General features: G+C 40.6%; 1 protein-coding gene across 2 annotated transcripts in view; it reads left to right on the forward strand.

The window, feature by feature from the left end:
• PPP1R1A (protein phosphatase 1 regulatory inhibitor subunit 1A) overlaps nt 1-18908 on the forward strand; it is a 251213-nt gene that overhangs the window by 119046 nt on the left and 113259 nt on the right. For both annotated transcript variants that reach the window (XM_089691395.1, XM_089691394.1), the window contains exon 2: nt 18147-18207. In XM_089691395.1, coding sequence (XP_089547521.1) covers nt 18147-18207 — 61 coding nt within the window. The remainder of the gene's footprint in view (nt 1-18146; nt 18208-18908) is intronic.

Consider the following 18908-nt stretch of genomic DNA (forward strand, 5'->3'; position numbering starts at 1 on the left):
AGCATCATGGGCTGAGACGGGGTTATTTCATATCAGGGCTGAGAGGCTCTGCAGGTCAGTTCCCTGATAGCTTCCCCTGCTCTAGAATTCTTGCAGAAGATTCTAGACGCAGTGGGCAGGGATTAGGAGGGGCTGGCCTGCACACTTAGGGAACCCCGGCCAATCCCCAAGCAGGAGGCTTGGCCTGGGGCCAAGGAAGCCCTTAAATGTGAGAGAACCTGGTTAGCAGCAGGAGAGTTCTGGTGGAAGATTAAGTGATAGGCTGGAGAGCAGGAGCATGGGAGAGGGCCCAGATGGGAAGAGGCCCACCTACAGGCAGAAGAGCTGAAAAGGAGGAAAACTCGGGACCTCATCGGCCCCCCAGAGCAAGGACCAACTATGTAGCAGGAAAGGAGCGGCCCACCGGAAGGCCTGAGAGCAGCCACTGACCCATCAGCTCACAGACAGAGGACTGAGTGAGTAGACCTACATCACATGGGCCAGAAAGGGGAAGGACCACTCTAGTAGGAAACTTGATTAGCTTGATATCCGGGATTGTCTTATATTTAAAGTGACAGGCACTAAATCCCCTGCCCAGGGATTCCTTCAGACACCTGGATAGAGGAGTATCTGGGGTCTGGGGTGGTACTCCAAGAGATTCTGTCTAACTCTCCAAGAAGATAATTTTTTTTGTTAAAGAGACTTGTACATGGTTCCAGCAAGTTTATCCTCAGTTGCTGTTCACTTGAGCAACCCATACAACCCTTACCCCATCAAAGTTCAAATCCCCCTAATAAAACTTCAAAACCAAGTTCAAGGGCTAGTTACTGTCTACTGGATGCAAGTCTGTTTGAAAAATGCGTGTTATGTAGCTGTGCAGGACTATAGGGGGACCCAAATCTCTAATGACTCCTAAGGGGGCAGTGCTATGTTAAGTTACTTAAAGTGGAATTCCAGTCAAATTCTAACTAAGCCTAAGCCTACTCCCACCCCAATTTTAAGACTCTTCTATCTACCCTGTAAAAGAAAAGATGTCTATGCTTATCTATTCTGAAGCCGCTCTGGTCTGGTCACTTGATCCTCTCCCAGTGCTGGCTTCAGTGTAGAGGAGAGGTGGTGACAACAGCTGCAGATCCTGGGCAATGACGTCACCCATAGGCTTACTATGGGGCAGCCATTGTTGGCTGTCCCTCCTCTACAATGAAGCAGGAGCTGGGGCCCAATCACATGACTAGACCAGAGTGGCTTCACAAAAGTATAGACATCTTTTCTTTTACAGGGCAGCACAGTGGCAAAATGGTTAGCACTTCCACCTGGCAGTACTAGGGTCGTTGGTTCGAATCCCAGCCACGGCACCACCTGCCTGTAGTTTGCATGTTCTCCCTGTGCCTGCGTGGGTTTCCTCCGGGTACTCCAGTTTCCTCCCACACTCCAAAGACATGCTGGTAGGTGAATTGGATCCTGTCTAAATTGGCCCTAGTATGTGTATGTATAAATGTGAGTTAGGGACCTTAGATTGTATGCCCCTTGAGGGTTAGGGACTGATGTGAATGTACAATATATATGTGCTGCATAAATTGACAGCGCTATATAAGTACCTGAAATAAATAAATAGTGAAAATAGTCTTAGAACGGGGGTAGGAGCAGGTTTAGGCTTAGTTAGAATGTGACTTGAATTCCACTTTAAGAATAATTGAAATAATGTGGGTTCAGTCTATATCCATTTGTGTAGGATTGTTTTTTAGCTACCAAGAAGATAATTCTAAAAAGTTTTCTGTATCCTCCTGTGATTTTGGGACCTTGCAAGTCGAGTGTTTTTTTTTTTCAATTGATGCCAAGAAATAGGTGTTTTTTTTAACTCAAAATGATAGTGCAATTTGAAAATAACGTGCTTTGCTGATTCATGTGAAGTGTTTTATTAAAAGGACCACTTTATGTACTGTAGGTGATTTGGAAAATCACTGCTTGCCACTTGGACGTACTTTCCACTGTTAATCAAAATGATTTGATAAAATGATTATAGAAGACCACTGACAGTTTATAAGAAGATTTATTATAACCCTGATATTTGCACCATAACCAGGGTTTTAACACATTGGGGTCTTTCATAATAACCAGCATACATTAAAAAAGCAGGATTTCCTATACAAGCCATCAAAAATCAGCTCTTATTTCCAGGTACAAGTTAGAAACAGCAATTCCCTATTGGTTGCCTTAGAAATAACCTTCAAAATGATAATAATCTCAAAATTATAATTATTATAAACTTCTAATTATATTGTGGCTCAAATATAATTATATTTACCCTCAATTATTGCAATTAGTCTTATATCTAGAGAACATAACATTTCAGAAAAGGGTTTTAATAACCTAATACATCATGTGTATCATTGGAAAATATGTGTGTAAATATAATTTGTCTCTGTGCGGTCATACAAAGTACAAATAAGTTCATCGACTAAGTAAAGAGCACTGATGGTATGTGTCAGGGCTCCAGGGTATGACCAGAGGTTTGTGACTGACGCAGGGAAACGCAGGCTTCAGATAAGTTATAAACAATATAATTTATTAAAGACTAACAATACAAACATAAACGCAGTGCAATACTAAAACATAACACAGTGCAAACGAACCAAACCCAACCACCCACAGATAACAAAACATACAATGCAAGCGTCGTCAGGCAGGCCAGGTCAAAAACAGGAGGTCAGAACATATAGGGTTAAGCAGGAGAATGGTCAGACAAAGCCAGGGATCAGAGCAGGGTCAGCAACGAATCAGACAGGAGCAGGAACAGGAACAGGAACAGGGTAGCAGGAACAGGATACAGGGCCCAGGAGAAACACACACCAAGGCAGAGTCTGCAGGTCTGGCCATCCCTTAAATACACCAGCATAAGCAGTTTCAGGTGTTTGGCTGGCTGCAAGGTTGAGTCTCTGATTGCTGGGAGCACCCGCTGGCCAGCCCTTGTACTGCAGCCCATAAGGCAGGTGAGTCCCACCATTGCTGGCCAGTCCATTCCTGACAGTATGTATTCCAGAAACTCATAGGAATCGATCATAAATCATCATTTAGGAAGGATTGTGAGTTGTATATCCTGAATGAAATCCTTGCAAATGGATGTTAGAACAAAACTTTTATGGGGATATATTCTCTTCATATATGTTTTTGGACAAATGAGTTTTGTTCTTTGCTGGATCAAAGATCTCTTTAGCATGTACTGAGCAACACGGAGTTTCAGCTCCCTCCAAAGATGTTCTATTGGATTTAGGTCTGGAGACTGGCTAGGCCACTCCAGAACCTTGATATGCTTCTTACGGAGCCACTCCTTGGTTGTCCTGGCTGTGTGCTTCGGGTCGTTGTTGTGTTGGAAGATCCAGCCACGACCCATCTTCAATGCTCTAACTGAGGGAAGGAGGTTGTTGCTCAAAATCTCACAATAAATGGCCCCATTCATCCTCTCCTTAATACAGTGCAGTCATCCTGTCCCCTTCGCAGAAAAGCACCCCCAAAGCATGATGTTACCACCTCCATGCTTCACAGTAGGGATGGTGTTCTTGGGATGCAACTCATCCTTCTTTTTCCTCCAAACACAATGAGTGAAGTTTAGACCAAAACGTTCTACTTTGGTCTCATCTGACCACATGACTTTCTCTCATGCCTCCTCTGGATCCTCCAGATGGTCATTGGCAAACTTCAGACGGGCCTGGACATGTGATGACTTGAGCAGGGGAACCTTCCGTGCAAAGCATGATTTGAAACCATGACGGCGTAGTGTTCTACCGACAGTGACCTTTGAAACTGTGGTCCCAGCTCTCTTCATGTCATTGGCCAGCTCCTCCCTTCTAGTTCTGGGCTGATTCCTCACCTTTCTTATCATCAGTGATACCCCACGAGGTGAGATCTTGCATGGAGCCCCAGTCCAAGGGAGACTGACAGTCTTTAGCCTCTCCCATTTTCTAACAATTGCTCCAACAGTTGATCTCTTTTCACCAAGCTGCTTGGCAATTGCCCCATAGCCCTTTCCAGCCTTGTGGAGGTCCATAATTTTGTCTCTGGTGTCTTTTGACAGCTCTTTGGTCTTGCCCATGGTAGTAGTTGGCGTCTGACTGACTGTGGGGTGGACAAGTGTCTTTAAAGAGCTCAGACAGGTGCTACTAAGTTAGATGAATGAGTGGAGTAGAGGTGGACTTTTTAAAGGCACAGTAACAGGTCTTTGAGAGCCAGAACTCTTGCTGTTTCTTAGGTGTTCAAATACTTATGTTCAGCAGTGCAAGACAAATAAATTCTTTAAAAATCATACAATGTGATTTCCTGAATTTTTTTTTTAATTCTGTCTCTCAGAGTGGGAATGCACCTACAATGTGAATTTCAGACCCCTCCATGATTTCTAAGTGGGAGAACTTGCAAAATCGCAGGGTGTTCAAATACTTCTGTTCCTCACTGAATACACAACCTCAAATGCTGATTTGAAACAAGATAACCTTAGCCATTGGCATAACTTCTATGTACCTATGCTAATTGCCATGAAAACATCTAGATTTAAGGCTACGTTCACACTAGCCTTGTGTGCAGGCGGCAGAGAGGCGTTTGGGAAGCGTTTTTACCGCTTCCCAAACGCCTCTGCCAATTCTGCACATTACAGCATATGGTGCTGTTCTAACGGGAGCGTTTGCGTTGCGTCGCGTTGCGTCGCGGCAAAACGGACGCCTCTGGACGAGTCAGGAGGCTTTGAAGCCTCCTATTCTCGTCTATGGTGCCGCTCCGCAAACGCCCGGCCGGCGTTTGCGGTGCGGTTGCGACGCGGTTGCGGGGCGTTTGCGGAGCGGTAACACCACTCAAACTGCATTATAGGCGTTTGTGGGGCGTTATTAACGCTCGGCAAACGCCTAGCAACCGCCGCTAAACCGCGCATGCGGCGTTTGCGGAGCATTTGCCGAGCGTTAAAAAACGCTCCGCAAACGCCGGACCAACGCTTGCCAAACGCTATAGGGGCGTTTGGCAAGCGTTGGCAAAACAGCCTAGTGTGAACGAGCCCTTAGTCTAGCTTGCCAACACCACTGAAGCTGGCAAGACATTAGTAAAATTTGTGGAACATTCATTTGTTTTTCTAATGGTTTGTGAGGTCAAACGAACATTTGTTTTCAACTGCATTGACAATAACATTTAAAGCAGCGGGATGGAAACAAATGAAATGGTAACTGTGAATGTGGTTTATGTTCAGAAAAAAATGTAAATATTGTAATGAAACCTGTTTAATACACTTGGGATTCCATTCAAGTAGCAGGTCTGGATGAAATGTTAAGGGCTCCTAAACAGAATCAGTTGACTCAATGATGAAAAGAAATGTTCTGACAAATGTTTTTCTATGAATGTTTGAACATATATTTAAAATGGCCAGCTTCAAGAATACCCACTAAAGAATAAATATACAAACATCATGAGTGTGTTCTGGTTGGTCACAGGAAGATTTTTTAAATCTTGATTTAGAGATTATAAGTGTCCTAATACTTAACTTTTGGGTAGTAAGAATGGATGTCATCCACAAGAGTAGGAGTAAGAGTTACAAGAATAGGAATAGGGCCGACAGACAAAGTAGGCAGCACATTGGATAAAATAACGTGATAAACAAATGAATTAAAGGACAGTATTAATTAGAAAAAAGTTGTAGAAAGATTGGTGAGGTTTGTGGATTATTTTGATAAATCCACATTGATATGTATGAAGGAGACTTCACTAAATAAATAACTGAATCTTATTTCTGAATTTCATAATCATTAAAAGATGAAGAAGCCTGTTCATGTGGGATTTAGGTTTTCATTTATAAGGCTCCATCTTGCCTGTGGCTGATCAGCTTGAGAAAACAAAAACCTTCTTTTTTACTGTTGTGTGAGCATTCTCTGAAAATCAATATATTAATGCCTATGCACACTTTGTAATCAACATCTCATGCTACAAGGGAATTATATGATGTTAATGAGAGTAGTGCAGTCATATATACTGTATATCAAAAACTGCAGATAACGATAAAAATAGGGCCATGATTTGTAATTTTCTCTATGTCTTTCTATTGCCGTTACAGTGTTTTCATTCTAGCAATTTTGTATTGTTTGAAAACAATGTGGTATAAATTAAAATTTCTCTTTACTCAGTGTAAGGGAATTTGACAGTTTTGTATTGTTTGAAAACAATGTGGTATGAGTTGAAATGTCATTGTAATTAGTATAAGAGAATATTCTGGCAAACGACAACTGATTGCATGGGAAAACTTTGTGCTCAGCTGAGCAGTCTGTAGAAGTTCCATGGGAATCAATCACTCAATGTTCTCTTAGCTGGCTAGGGACAGAGCTATGACTCTAGTTGGCTTCTCTAAGTTGGGCCACACATGTTACAGTTTGATTGCACAACCTTTCTTTTATTTGCCAACAAGTTCAGTTAATGCATATTCAATTAACCAGGACTTCACACTACACAGCCGTTTGTAAAGCTAAAAACACTAGTAAAGACAGATTGCAACATTTGAAGCCAGCATAAGTAATATTTAGACATGGTGTTGAAATGCAAAGGAGTTCTGTGCTCTGCTTTCCAAAGTATATTTATTGCATGCAGTTATGGCTAGTAAAAACATTTCCATATAGATTCCAGCAATAAATGAGGACCTTTATAACTTGCCTGTGTCAACCCTGTGGCAGATAATGCAAGAACATGTTAGTTCTTTGACATTTAGTGCAGTCAACTGCTTAGTGACTTAGCTACCACTAATTTCTGCAGGGACTTTTAAGGTCGTAGATACAAATATCTCACCTCATTTGCATAATCCATCTGTGTCATTGATTCACTAAAGCATTAAAACACAATTCTTGTCTGATGAGGACAATTACAGTCTGCTCCATAACAAACACCTGCAGCCTAATCTACAGGAAAGTCACTTCATTGTACACAACTTTTCAGTTTTCTTACTTACTGAAAAAAGATCTGTATCTGAAATATGATGAAGTGAAGAGTGGGTAAAAAACACAACAGCTAGCAAACTTACAGTCCTTGTAAAAACAGAATGAAGAAGGTGATCATTCTATCACCTATATTCTGTTACATCCAGAATGTTGACAGGGGCTGGTGCATGGCTATTCTTTTACATTAGCACACAGTGAGGGCCATTTTTTTTATGAATGATCCTGTGACTGGCAAGAACTCGCCAGTGACAGGATCAATAGCTTACCACATACTTGGACCAGTGAGATAAAAGAAAACACAAGGGGGCGCCTCTAAGTGCAGTATTGAGAAGTAATTTAATAATCCATACATAAAACACTCATGTATGAAGAAGATAAAAAGCCTGAAATTAGATGGGGATCGTAGCCATTCTGTTAGCCACTGTTTAGATGGTATGGTGGGGTTGACATCCAGGGTCCTATGGAAACTAAACCAGGGTGGATGTCAGCATTTCACGGAGGCACTGGCTCCCCGGGACGGAGAAGACCGTGGAACCGCAAGTGATGTCAGGGAAACCACTGTGGAACACAGGAAACTGGAAGTGACGTCAGGGGGATTGATCTGTAGCCTTGATAATGCGTTTCAGAGCACCAATCAGCTCCTTTGTCAAACCTGATTGGCTAAGCAGACGAGTCCCATTTATATTGGTGAGAGAGCCTATCAAAGTGGATTACGTTAAAGAAGCAGAGTGTCTTCTCTCTAATCCCAAAATGTATAAGAAACTTAAAAAGGATCCTTTACCTGAGTTCATTTGTGAGGCCCATACTCTAATAGATACAGCCAAGTAACTAGGAGTCATCAATAAGGCAATGGTTGCTTTCTTTCAAAAAGATTTTTATAAAGTGCCGTACTTTTACCATTTACTGAAAATACACAAGGATGCTAGGAACCCCCCCGAAGCGTCCAATAGTGGCATCTATGGAAAGCATCATGAGTGGATTTTCATTGTATGTTGACCAATTTCTACAGCCCCTGGCTCAATCCTTACCAGCCTATTTTAGGGATGGTATACATCTTATGGAAACACTAATAAAATACACTTCGGAGCCTACTTATAGGTGGGTTTCCCTAGATGTGTGTTCTCTATATACATCTATACCCCCATGAGATAGGAATCAAAGCAGTGCAACACTTCCTTTACGGAAGATCCTCTACTGAGTCATTCCCAAGCCAACTTAATTGTGGAAGCCACTAGGTTTTGTTTATCCCACAACTATTTTTGTTTTGATGATGAGTTTTATCTGCAGATCACCGGCACAGCTATAGGTGCTAATTTCGACCGTAGCTATGCAAATCTGACGATGGGCCTTTGGGAGGCTCAACACATCTGGCGTAACAATTCCTTCTCTGCCCATATAGTGTTCTATGGGTGCTACATAGATGATGTGGTCATTATTGGGATGGTCCAGAATCTGATGTTCTTGCCTTTGTCTCTTATTTCAATGCCAACACGTTTGGCTTGTCAGTTACATCTGTTTGCGATAGTTCTTCCCTGGCGTTTCTAGATCTCACATTATGTCATGAGGGGCAAACCACATATGCTACTAATAACACTAAACTGACAGCTGGTAACTCTTTTTTACATTTTTCAAGCTGCCACCATCCCCAATGAGTGAACAACATTCCCAAAAGCCAGTTGTGTTGCTTACGCCATAATTGCAATGGGACACAAGACTATATACAACATATGAAACAAAAGTTTCTTGATAAAGGTTATCGTCCGCAAAAGGTGGAGGAGGCTTACCAACTATACCTCATAGATAATCCTGTCACCAAACATCCATCTGAGGCCACTAACTTTGTTCGCTTTGTCACCCAATTCCATTGCCAACATAGTTAGATGGAAAAAATGTTTAAGAGGCATTGGTCCATCTTGTTAGAGGATCCACATCTTACCTCTGGCATTACCCAAATACCCAAAATGACCTATAGAAAGCTCCCAGCGTAAAAAAACAAAATTGAACCCAGCAAACTCAAGCAGACTGTATCACTATCCACATCCCTCCCTATGTTCCGCCCATTGAAGGGAATGTATCAGTGTAAAAAATCTCTGTTTGACGTGTAAACACATCACACATGGTCAAAAGCAGTTTCAGGTCAATAATAAAATATACCACATTAAAGCATTCCACAACTGCTCCTCCGAATATGTTGTCTATTGCCTGACATGCCCATGTGGATTGTACTATGTCGGTAAAACCACACGGACACTGAGGAAACGTTTCGGCAAAGAACGCCGTTTGTAGAGGAAGGGGTGGAAAAGCACAGAGTATCTAGGCACTTCAAAGAACATCATGATAAATGCTCTGAAGGCTTAAGAGTCTGCGTGATTGAGGGTATCCCCAAAATATATTCCCCTGCTGAATGGTTTAAAAGATTATGTGAACAAGAGACCTACTGGATAAATATTCTGGACACGCTGGCTCTGATAGGTCTCAACGAAGAGATAGAAATCCGTACCATTATTTGATATAGCCACCTACTCTTTTGTGGATCTTTCAATATTGCCCAATATATGAATTGATGAGAAACGGTCTATTTTTATCCCCCTTCTTTTTACTTTTTTCCTGATGGGTCTAATTCCCTCTATATAAAATAATTTCTCACATATATTTACTGTATGTCTAAATTATTGGATTATAATAATTTTTATAGTTATTATGACAATAAATATCATATACAGAAAATTTCTTTATCTTTACATTGATAAATAGTGGGCTATTCTTCTATTGTTATGCATTCTATTGCTAATTTATTTTATTACCATGTATTTATTAATTCTCTGTATAACGTTTTGCTAACAGTATAAATGTAGAATGTGTCCTGTCCCTTTCTTTCCCCACGTTCCTCTCCATTAGTGTAGTAGGACCACCCTTACCCCGCCCAGATAGGCTCTCCCACCAATATAAATGGGACTCGTCCGCTTAACCAGGCAAGTTTGACAAAGGAGCTGATTGGTGCTCCAAAACTCGTTACCATGGCTACTGATACATCCCCCTGACTCCACTTGCGGTTCCACTGTTTTCTCCATCCCTGGGAGCCGCTGCCTCCATGCAACGCTGACATCTACCCTGGTTTAGGCTCCAATGGACCCTGGATGCCGACCCCACCATACCATCTAAACAGTGGCTAACAGAGTGGCTATGGTCCACATCTGATTTTAGGCTTTTATCTTCTTCACACAAGAGTTTTTTATGTATGGATTATTAAATGACTTCTCAATACTGCACTTAGAGGCACCCCCTTGTGTTTTCTTTTATCTCACTGGTCCAAGTAGGTATTCATGGACTTTTTATGGACTAACTCCGGTTTATTGTTTGCCAGTTATTCTCCACGTGTTTTACTTTAGGATTGCGCCATATGCTTATTGTTAATTTGGACCAGTGAGATGTCACTCCTTTGATAGCAAGGGAGATTCAAATGCATTCCAGGCCAGTGAGGGAGTGATTCTATAGAGATAAGGGGAAGTCTCTTCTGTTCAGCTTAAGGTCCACGTCAAAATAACAATTTGTGGCAGAGATTTTCAGCAGCTACATATCTCTCTAATTATTTTCCTTGGTGATTTGTAGTTGGATACAGATTTTCTGCTGTAGCATCCATAAACACACATAAAACCATGGGAGTTGGAAACATATGTAGTAGACTTTAGTGAGAGATGTCCTTAATGTGTTACTAAACCCATAATAGTAAAATCAGTATGCATATGCAGTAAAGCATGCTTGTTATACTCACTGTGGAACCTAAGGGGTTAATCCTCTGCATTTTATAAAAAAAACATTTGATCCTGTTTTCTCTGCCCCTCCTTGTTCAGATGTCCACCTCATAACATAGACTGAACCCATAGCCACATGCTCAGTTTAGTGTGTATTGCTAGAGAGGTTGTTTTTTTTTTGGGAGAGCACAGGGCCAATCAGCACTGTCCAGACAGAGGGTCAGGGGTTTTGCATACTCCTAGGGCAGAAAGAAAACTCATCCTACAAGCTTTAACGAGTGCTCTGCTGAAGTCACAAGACTGCTCTAACTGCTGATGAGAAAAGGTATTTAGCAGTTTATATTTACTAAAATAATTGCATTTCCATGTTCTGTGTACTGTAGGAGACCAGATATAGTGAATGCAGGATCTTGGGTCTAGTAACCCTTTAATAGCAGAACTCATCTGCTCAGGGACAGTGGTAGGTACTCCATCTGTACCGTCAAGTTCGGTCTGTAATTTCAGCGGCATCTGGCAGGTTGGCTGTACACAATGCTGAGCAGACAAGCTGGGTCTCTCATCATGCATTTTATTTGTTACAAGTGGGAAAATTCTGCTTCCCACCATGGCAAATTATATATGCTTCCCATCGCACAATTCGATGCTACTAGTATTCTAGAAATAAGTTTCAGCGCCACACTGGTAGATGGTCATGTGACTTGTATGACCTCCTTACTGAAAGAAAAATCAAACTTAGAATGATAACGTCTATAAAGTCTGTAACTGATATCTTTATGCCAACTATGGAGATCTCTCATTATTTCCAATGTACTTCCCAGACAGAGGGCACACAGAGTCTCTCCAATAGAGACACATAAAATAAATACACTTTTTCAGAGTGAGGAAGGGTTGGAAACTTGTACAGTCTTTTTTTTACTGCTGTCTGCATGACCACTGGAAAGATTGTTTTCAGTTTCTGTGTGGTCACAGGGACAGTAATTTAGGAGAAATCATACCTAGGTGTAGACACATACAATGATACAAAGTCTTTTAAAGATTCTAATCCACTAATTTTTGCTGTAATTCAACTTTAAAACTTCCCTTCAGTCTTGCTTAGTTGTACAGGCAGTTTACATTTCATTGCACACTGTAAGTTTCTCAAAATGTGCATTAGCAGTGGCAGCAGTTACAGAAGAACCTGCCTCATTTCTGGGCTAGAGGACATCGAGGGTCATCTAGCCCTTTCCCAAAGGTTTGCATTCTGGGCATTCGGCCGTGAGTGCATACTGCCATAAACATTTGTAGTACCGTCCATCCTCAGCAGCTTTCAGCCTCTCATAGAGTTTAACAGGCTGCTGGCAGTAGGGTAGGTTGTGCTTTCTGCCTGCACTTAATCTAAGGGTCTCATGCACTCCTGCCAAGCTGGCCAGGAACACCTGCCATCTTCTCCAGGTTCAGGAACCAAGATAGGGGGAAAGACTACCATTTTATGTTGCTCACATTCCCCTGGCCTGATGTCCACCACTGGAAATACATAATGTCCTCACATTCAGCCAGCCTTCTAATGATTTTCTTTTATTGTGGCATGACTAGGGTATAAAAGATGCTTTGACTTCTATCCTGCTTGACAACCAATCCACCAATAACCATTACCTAAGAAACCACAAAAGACACAAGACAGAATTTAATGGCCATAGTAGCCTTTTTCATTAACAAATTTTAATAACATATTAACATTCAGAACAGTATGTAAAAAAAAGCAGCTGCAAGGTCTTCATGGACATCTACTTTCAGTACCTGCTTAACCAACAAAAAGTAGGCCACCAGCCATAAAAGCACCGACTTAGCAACAAATATTTGTGAATACCACCAGTCAGATAATGGGAGCCGTATCCAGGACAAATCCCTACAAATGCAAAAATATTTTTCTCATAATTCAACACATACAAGGATCCTGTAATCCTTCAACTGCCATGACCACACCAGTCCTGTGCCAACATCACATGCCAAAATTAACCCAAATATCAAATAAGGGAGAGAGGGTGGGAAGTTGTCCCAATGCATACTCTCCTCTGACTAAGGAATTCTACAGACCCTCCTACAGATCAACCTCTGCAGCCCCACCTGCTCCAGCCCTCCCCACCAAAACCTCCTGTTTATGTTTAACCAACTAGAAGATCACTATGTCAAACTCCCTATTAACCCGGTCATGTCTGCCCTGCATTTATGCTTTCGCTTTTCTTTCTCTGGGCCTAACTGAAACACCACAATACAGTTTTCTATATCTCGACTTTCACCTCCATCACTGTAAATCGAGCAGCAGCAAATCCACCACAGTGTAGTTAAAGCAGTAGTAAGTATATAATACAGTAAATCCTCCAAAACACCCAATAAACTACTTGATTCCAAATAGAAAATAACTTTCAGCCCTAGAAAGTTACAAACATCAAAATATGATCTAAAAGAATCATCCGACCCACCTACTAGTGAAAAACCCCCTCTTCCAAAATATCAGTAAGTGCTCTACAAATGATAAATGTCCAAGCACATAAATTCACACAAAGTATTGAATAAGTGTCCAGTGTCTTATAATCCCTCAAAAAAAAAAAAAAAAAATTTTACTACTTCCCACTTGAAATCACTTCTTTATAGTGTTGTAATCCTCAGAACAGCTTCCATGGAAACCCTCAAACAATAAAAAATAAAATAAAAAATTCAACATAGTGCATTACCTTAATAACTTTAAAAATAACACTCCATACGTGCAACCACAAACATTTGTATCTTTACAAAAGGGTAAGGGTATATATGCTATGAGTATTAGAAGTGATACACTATTTGAAGTGGTTTACACTGAGTGAAACACATCACCAGTTTGGCACAAGCATTGCTGTGTTTTCTTTTTTCACTTTTTTTGCACTAATGTTTGTGGTTGCACGTATGGAGTGTTATTTTTAAAGTTATTAAGGTGATGCACTATGTTGAATTTTTTGAGGGTTTCCGTGGAAGCTGTTCTGAGGATTACAACACTATAAAGAAGTGATTTCAAGTGGGACGTATTAAAATAATTTTTTTTTTTTTTGGGACTATAAGACACTTGACACTTATTCAATACTTTGTGTGAATTTATGTGCTTGGGCATTTATCATTTGTAGAGCACTTACTGATATTTTGGAAGAGGGGGTTTTTCACTAGTAGGTGGGTTGGATGATTCTTTTAGATCATATTTAAAGCAGTAGTAAACTTCAAAAAATGTAAATAAAATTTAACTGCAAAAAAAAAAAATTATAATCTGCTCTCTGCAAGTTAAGAGCATAATGTGCTAGTATGCATCACATACTATCACATTACGAAAGACTTACCTGAAATAAAACCCTCCAAGGGCATGCTGTCACAGATCCCTGGGGCTGCCATTTTCACCCAGTGTTTCTTTCGAGTTTGCAGGCTGTGGCCATTTGACTGGCCGAGTCGTGATGACGTGTCTCTTATGCGCGCAGGATTTTTGGCCACAGCACAGCTTTTACAATGGGCTACACACCATCTATTGAGAGTGCTGTGCGCATCACCAGCACTGCTAAAGTAAATATCTCCAGAGCACGTTTCGGAGATATTTACACTACCTACAGATAAGCCTTATTAAAGGATTACCTGTAGGTAAAACATAAAAAATATACTTTACTACTACTTTAACAAAGGATGGCCACCAAACTCTTCCATACCCTGACTACAGGTTCCCCACAGATGAGTTCCCGCTTGGGTCTGCACTGTCCTGCCCTGAAGGGTCCTCTTTTTCAGGCTATAGGCTTACATGTATACAAGGGTTAGTCTTTTCCCATCACCCTCTGCCCGAGACTCTTTCTGCTCCAGCTTATATAGGGCTGACTAACTCCACTCACTATACCCATCCATTAGGAGGGACCTCACTAAAAGGGGTACTAACTCCTGCTCACACACACACAGGGGCTGAATGCCTGGTGTCCTTGGAACCTTATAAATCAAAAATGATGTAAAATATTATTTCTATATAATGTGTTACAAATATATACATGATGTATAACCACCAGATCCAATACATAAAGTAAAAAAAAGATGTTATTTTATGATCACAATATGAAATAGATTGACCACACAGTTGTCATAGACCGTTTAATATCAAACTGTTTACAAGACTGAAGGCAGTGTGGGATTACTGAGGTAATGTCATGTCACATAATAAATAACTCACACTTCTATTTGTCACATCTGTGATGACTCTATGCTATGCTGCATGTAGCCCTTGGGGGATTCCATAGGAATATTACTGCTCATGTTTGTCTCTTTTCTATGCCAAACAAATTGCTGCATAAAGCTTAGAATAGTTAGTCAGAATATGGTGAGGTGGGCCAAAAGGAAATTAAAATCCCTTCCTCTTATGTGATACAAAGTATTTCATATTAAAAAATAACTACTACAAATTAGCATAGGCTGCTGAATTCAATGCACTGTGTCCATATAAAACATGCCTCTGACCACATCATGAAGCCCCACTCCAGGCAACAGCTACAATTTGCATTGTGATTAATTTCATAGCAGAAGAATTACTGATAAAAAATTGGAAATATAAAAACATACTACAAGTGACTTACTTGGAAATCTGGATTCTGAAAAGTGATATGTGGAAACAAACATATGCTGTATCCTCGTACTGGACAATATGGCAGCACATGATTGGTCCAGTTTAGTGCAGAGTTGATATTTTCATTTTATCTTGGCAGGGTACTAGGCATCATTTCTTTTGCCCAGTGTGTTTATCTGCATGGCTGGGCTTTTAGCCATGGTAATAGCTGATACGCGGATCAGTTTGCCTGACAACTGGGTTTATTTAAAGATCACTCAAAACCATTTTCCTTCAATAATAGTAAGAATATTCACAGGAGGCTGTAAGCTTTCCTAGAACTGAGCAATTTATATTAGTTTAGGATAATATACAGTGCCTTGAAAAAGTATTCATAACCCTTGAAATATTTCACATTTTGTCATGTTACAACCAAAAAAGGTAAATGTAGTTTATTTGGATTTTATGTGATAGACCAACATAAATCAGCACATAATTGTGAAGTGGAAGGAAAATGATAAGTCGTTTTCAAAATATTTTACAAATATCTAAAAAGTGTGGCGTGCATTTGTATTCAGCCCCTATTCTCTGATACCCTTAACTAAAATCTAGTGGAACCAATTGCCTTCAGAAGTCACCTAATTAGTAAATAGAGTCCACCTGTGTGTAATATAATCTCGGTATAAATACAGCTCTTCTGTGAAGCCCTCGGAGGTTTGTTAGAGAACATTAGTGAACAAACAACATCATGAAGACCAAGGAACATGCCAGACAGGTCAGGGATAAAGCTGTGGAGAAGTTTAAAGCAGGGTTAGGTTATAAAAAAATATCCCAAGCTTTGAACATCTCATGGAGCACTGTTCAATCCATCATCTGAAAATGGAAAGAGTATGGCACAACTACAAACCTACCAAGACATGGTCGTCCACCTAAACTGACAGGCCAGGCAAAGCTAGAATTATTCAGAGAAGCAGCCAAGAGGCCCATAGTAACTCTGGAGGAGTTGCAGAGATCCACAGCTCAGGTGGGAGAATCTATCCACAGGACAACTATTAGTTGTGCACTCCACAAATCTGGAAGAGTGGCAAGGAGAAAGCCATTGTTGAAAGAAAGCCATAAGAAGTCCCATTTGCAGTTTGCAAAAAGCCATGTGGGGGACACAGTAAACATGTGGAAGAAGGTGCAGAGGTCAGATGAGACCAAAATTTAACTTTTTGGAATAAAAAATATGTGTGGTGGAAAACTAACACTGCACATCACCCTGAACATGCGATCCCCACCGTGAAACATGGTGGTGGCAGCATCATGTTGTAGGGATGCTTTTCTTCAGCAGGTACAGGGAAGCTGCTCAAAGTTGATGGGAAGAAGGATGAAGCCAAATAAAGGGCAATCTTAGAAGAAAACCTGTTAGAGTCTATAAAAGACTTGAGACTGGGACGGAGATTCACCTTCCAGCAGGACGACGACCCTAAACATAGACAGAGCTACTGTACAATAGAATGGTTTAGATCAAAGTATATTTATGTGTTAGAATGGCCCAGTCAAAGTCCAAAACCTAAATCCAATTGAGAATCTGTGGCAAGACTTGAAAATTGCTGTCTCCAGATGCTCTCCATCCAATCTGACAGAGCTTGAGCTATTTTGCAAAGAAAAATGGGAACACATTTCATTCTCTAGATGGGGGGCTGAATACAAATGCAGGCCACACTTTTCAGATTTTTATTTGTAAAAAATTTTGAAAACCATTTATCATTTTCTTTCCACTTCACAATTATGTGTCACTTTGTGTTGGTCTATCACATAAAATCCCAATAAAATACATTTACGTTTTTGGTTGTAACATGACAAAATGTAGAAAATTTCAAGGGGTATGAATACTTCTGCAAGGCACTGTATATTATTTAGCATTTTCATAGTACAGCACATGTTCTGGTGTTGAATGTATATATCCCCAGTTTTTAACACAGGAACTATAATGCATTCTCTGTACATATTTTGTGTTATTGTTGTACCATTGATGCAAAATTAATTGTATATAAATAGCAAAATTTAGCAATTTTATTTGCCTGCTATTTCATATTTTAATGTAAAGGGTTAAAGCTGAACTCCAGGAATTCAGACACTTTGTTCTGGTTTACTGGGGTTAAGTCCCATAAGGTGCATGCCACCTCATGGACTTATCTCGTTTATTTACAATTTACATTTTTACAGAGTACAGGGAGCATAGCTATCACTATACTTCCAGTACTCCAACACTGGACCTGACCTTCCTGCCAGAGTCACATGCAGTCACTGTGTCCTAATTTTGAGACCAATACCTTTTGTCCCTTGTACAGCATTTAGTTTCCCTACTGGTCAGATGTGTAGATGTGTCTCACAATGTAGAGATGTACACATTCACCTCCATTCAAAACCTTTTATGTGGCTATCAGGGAAGAAGCAAAGGAACTATAAAATAAGTGTCACTTGAGTGGTAGCATTGATCCTGCTGGGGCTGCTGACTAAGAAAGTACACAGGTTTGGTCCAAACCAAAGCCAGAGGGAAGTTGTCACTGCTTCCAAATCTGTGCCCATTCAGCTGCGGCCAGGGCATTCCCTGCTCCACAGCTACACGCAACAAAAAGTTGTGACATGGCGATATTTGGTTGGTGACAAACTACTGCTGACATCACATCCAAGATGGCAGCACCCATCAGCAGTCTCAGGTCTTTTAGATGTCTACAAAAAGGAGGCTTTTAGAGGTAAATAAAATGTATAACATACATTAAATGTATATAATATATATGGAAGGCTTTTGTTGAAACGAATGGTCTGGTGACGTGGTCTCTTTTAAAGTTAGAACAATATATGATACGATACTAATAAGTCTACTTCTGTATTTTTGAATAGATTCGAAGAAGAAGACCAACACCTGCAACATTGGTCCTTAGCAGTGACCAGTCATCTCCAGGTAAGTTATATCACTTCCTCCCTAAATTATGCAATTGCTGTTATTATTTAAATACTCACATACAGTACATACAGTCTTAATAAGAACTGAAAGAAGATAATGATATACAGTATTTCCATCCCTCGTTTGAGGCAGTGGAAGTGGAATTCCAGGTTTTACCTAACTAATCTCAAAAATGCTCCCTCCACACTCCTAACACCTATTCTGACTAACCTGTGTTAGAAAGATGTTCTGTATACACTTACTTATTATCTTGTGTTCACAGGTCGTGTGATCTGGCTCCTCATGTCAGCCAGTGGCAGCTGCAGGGGAGAGGAGGAAGCACTGACAATGGGCCCTAGGAGCCTATGGGTGACGTCACAGCTCCCAGATATTGCCAACTGTTGTCGAGTACTTTCTTTTCTTCCCTGAAGCCACTGCTGGTTGATACAGGAGAGCCTGATCATATGTTCAAAAAAGCGACCAGAAAATAGGTAAGTATACACATCTTTCTTATACAGGTTAGTCTGGATAGGTGTTAGGAGGGGGAATGGAGCATTTTTAATAGTAGTTAGGTATAGATTGGAATTCTACTTTAATCACATCCCGACTGCCCTATAGCAGATATACTGCTACAGGGTGGCAAGGGTGTCCAAAATCACGTATATATACAGTACGTGATTTAGTATTTCCGGGTAGGTGATTCCCCACCGGCTCTAGGT

Source organism: Staurois parvus, unplaced genomic scaffold (assembly GCF_062004578.1).
Source record: "Staurois parvus isolate SC_StPar_1 unplaced genomic scaffold, SC_StPar_1.0 ptg000562l, whole genome shotgun sequence".
In the NCBI taxonomy this organism is placed as follows: Eukaryota; Metazoa; Chordata; class Amphibia; order Anura; family Ranidae; genus Staurois; species Staurois parvus.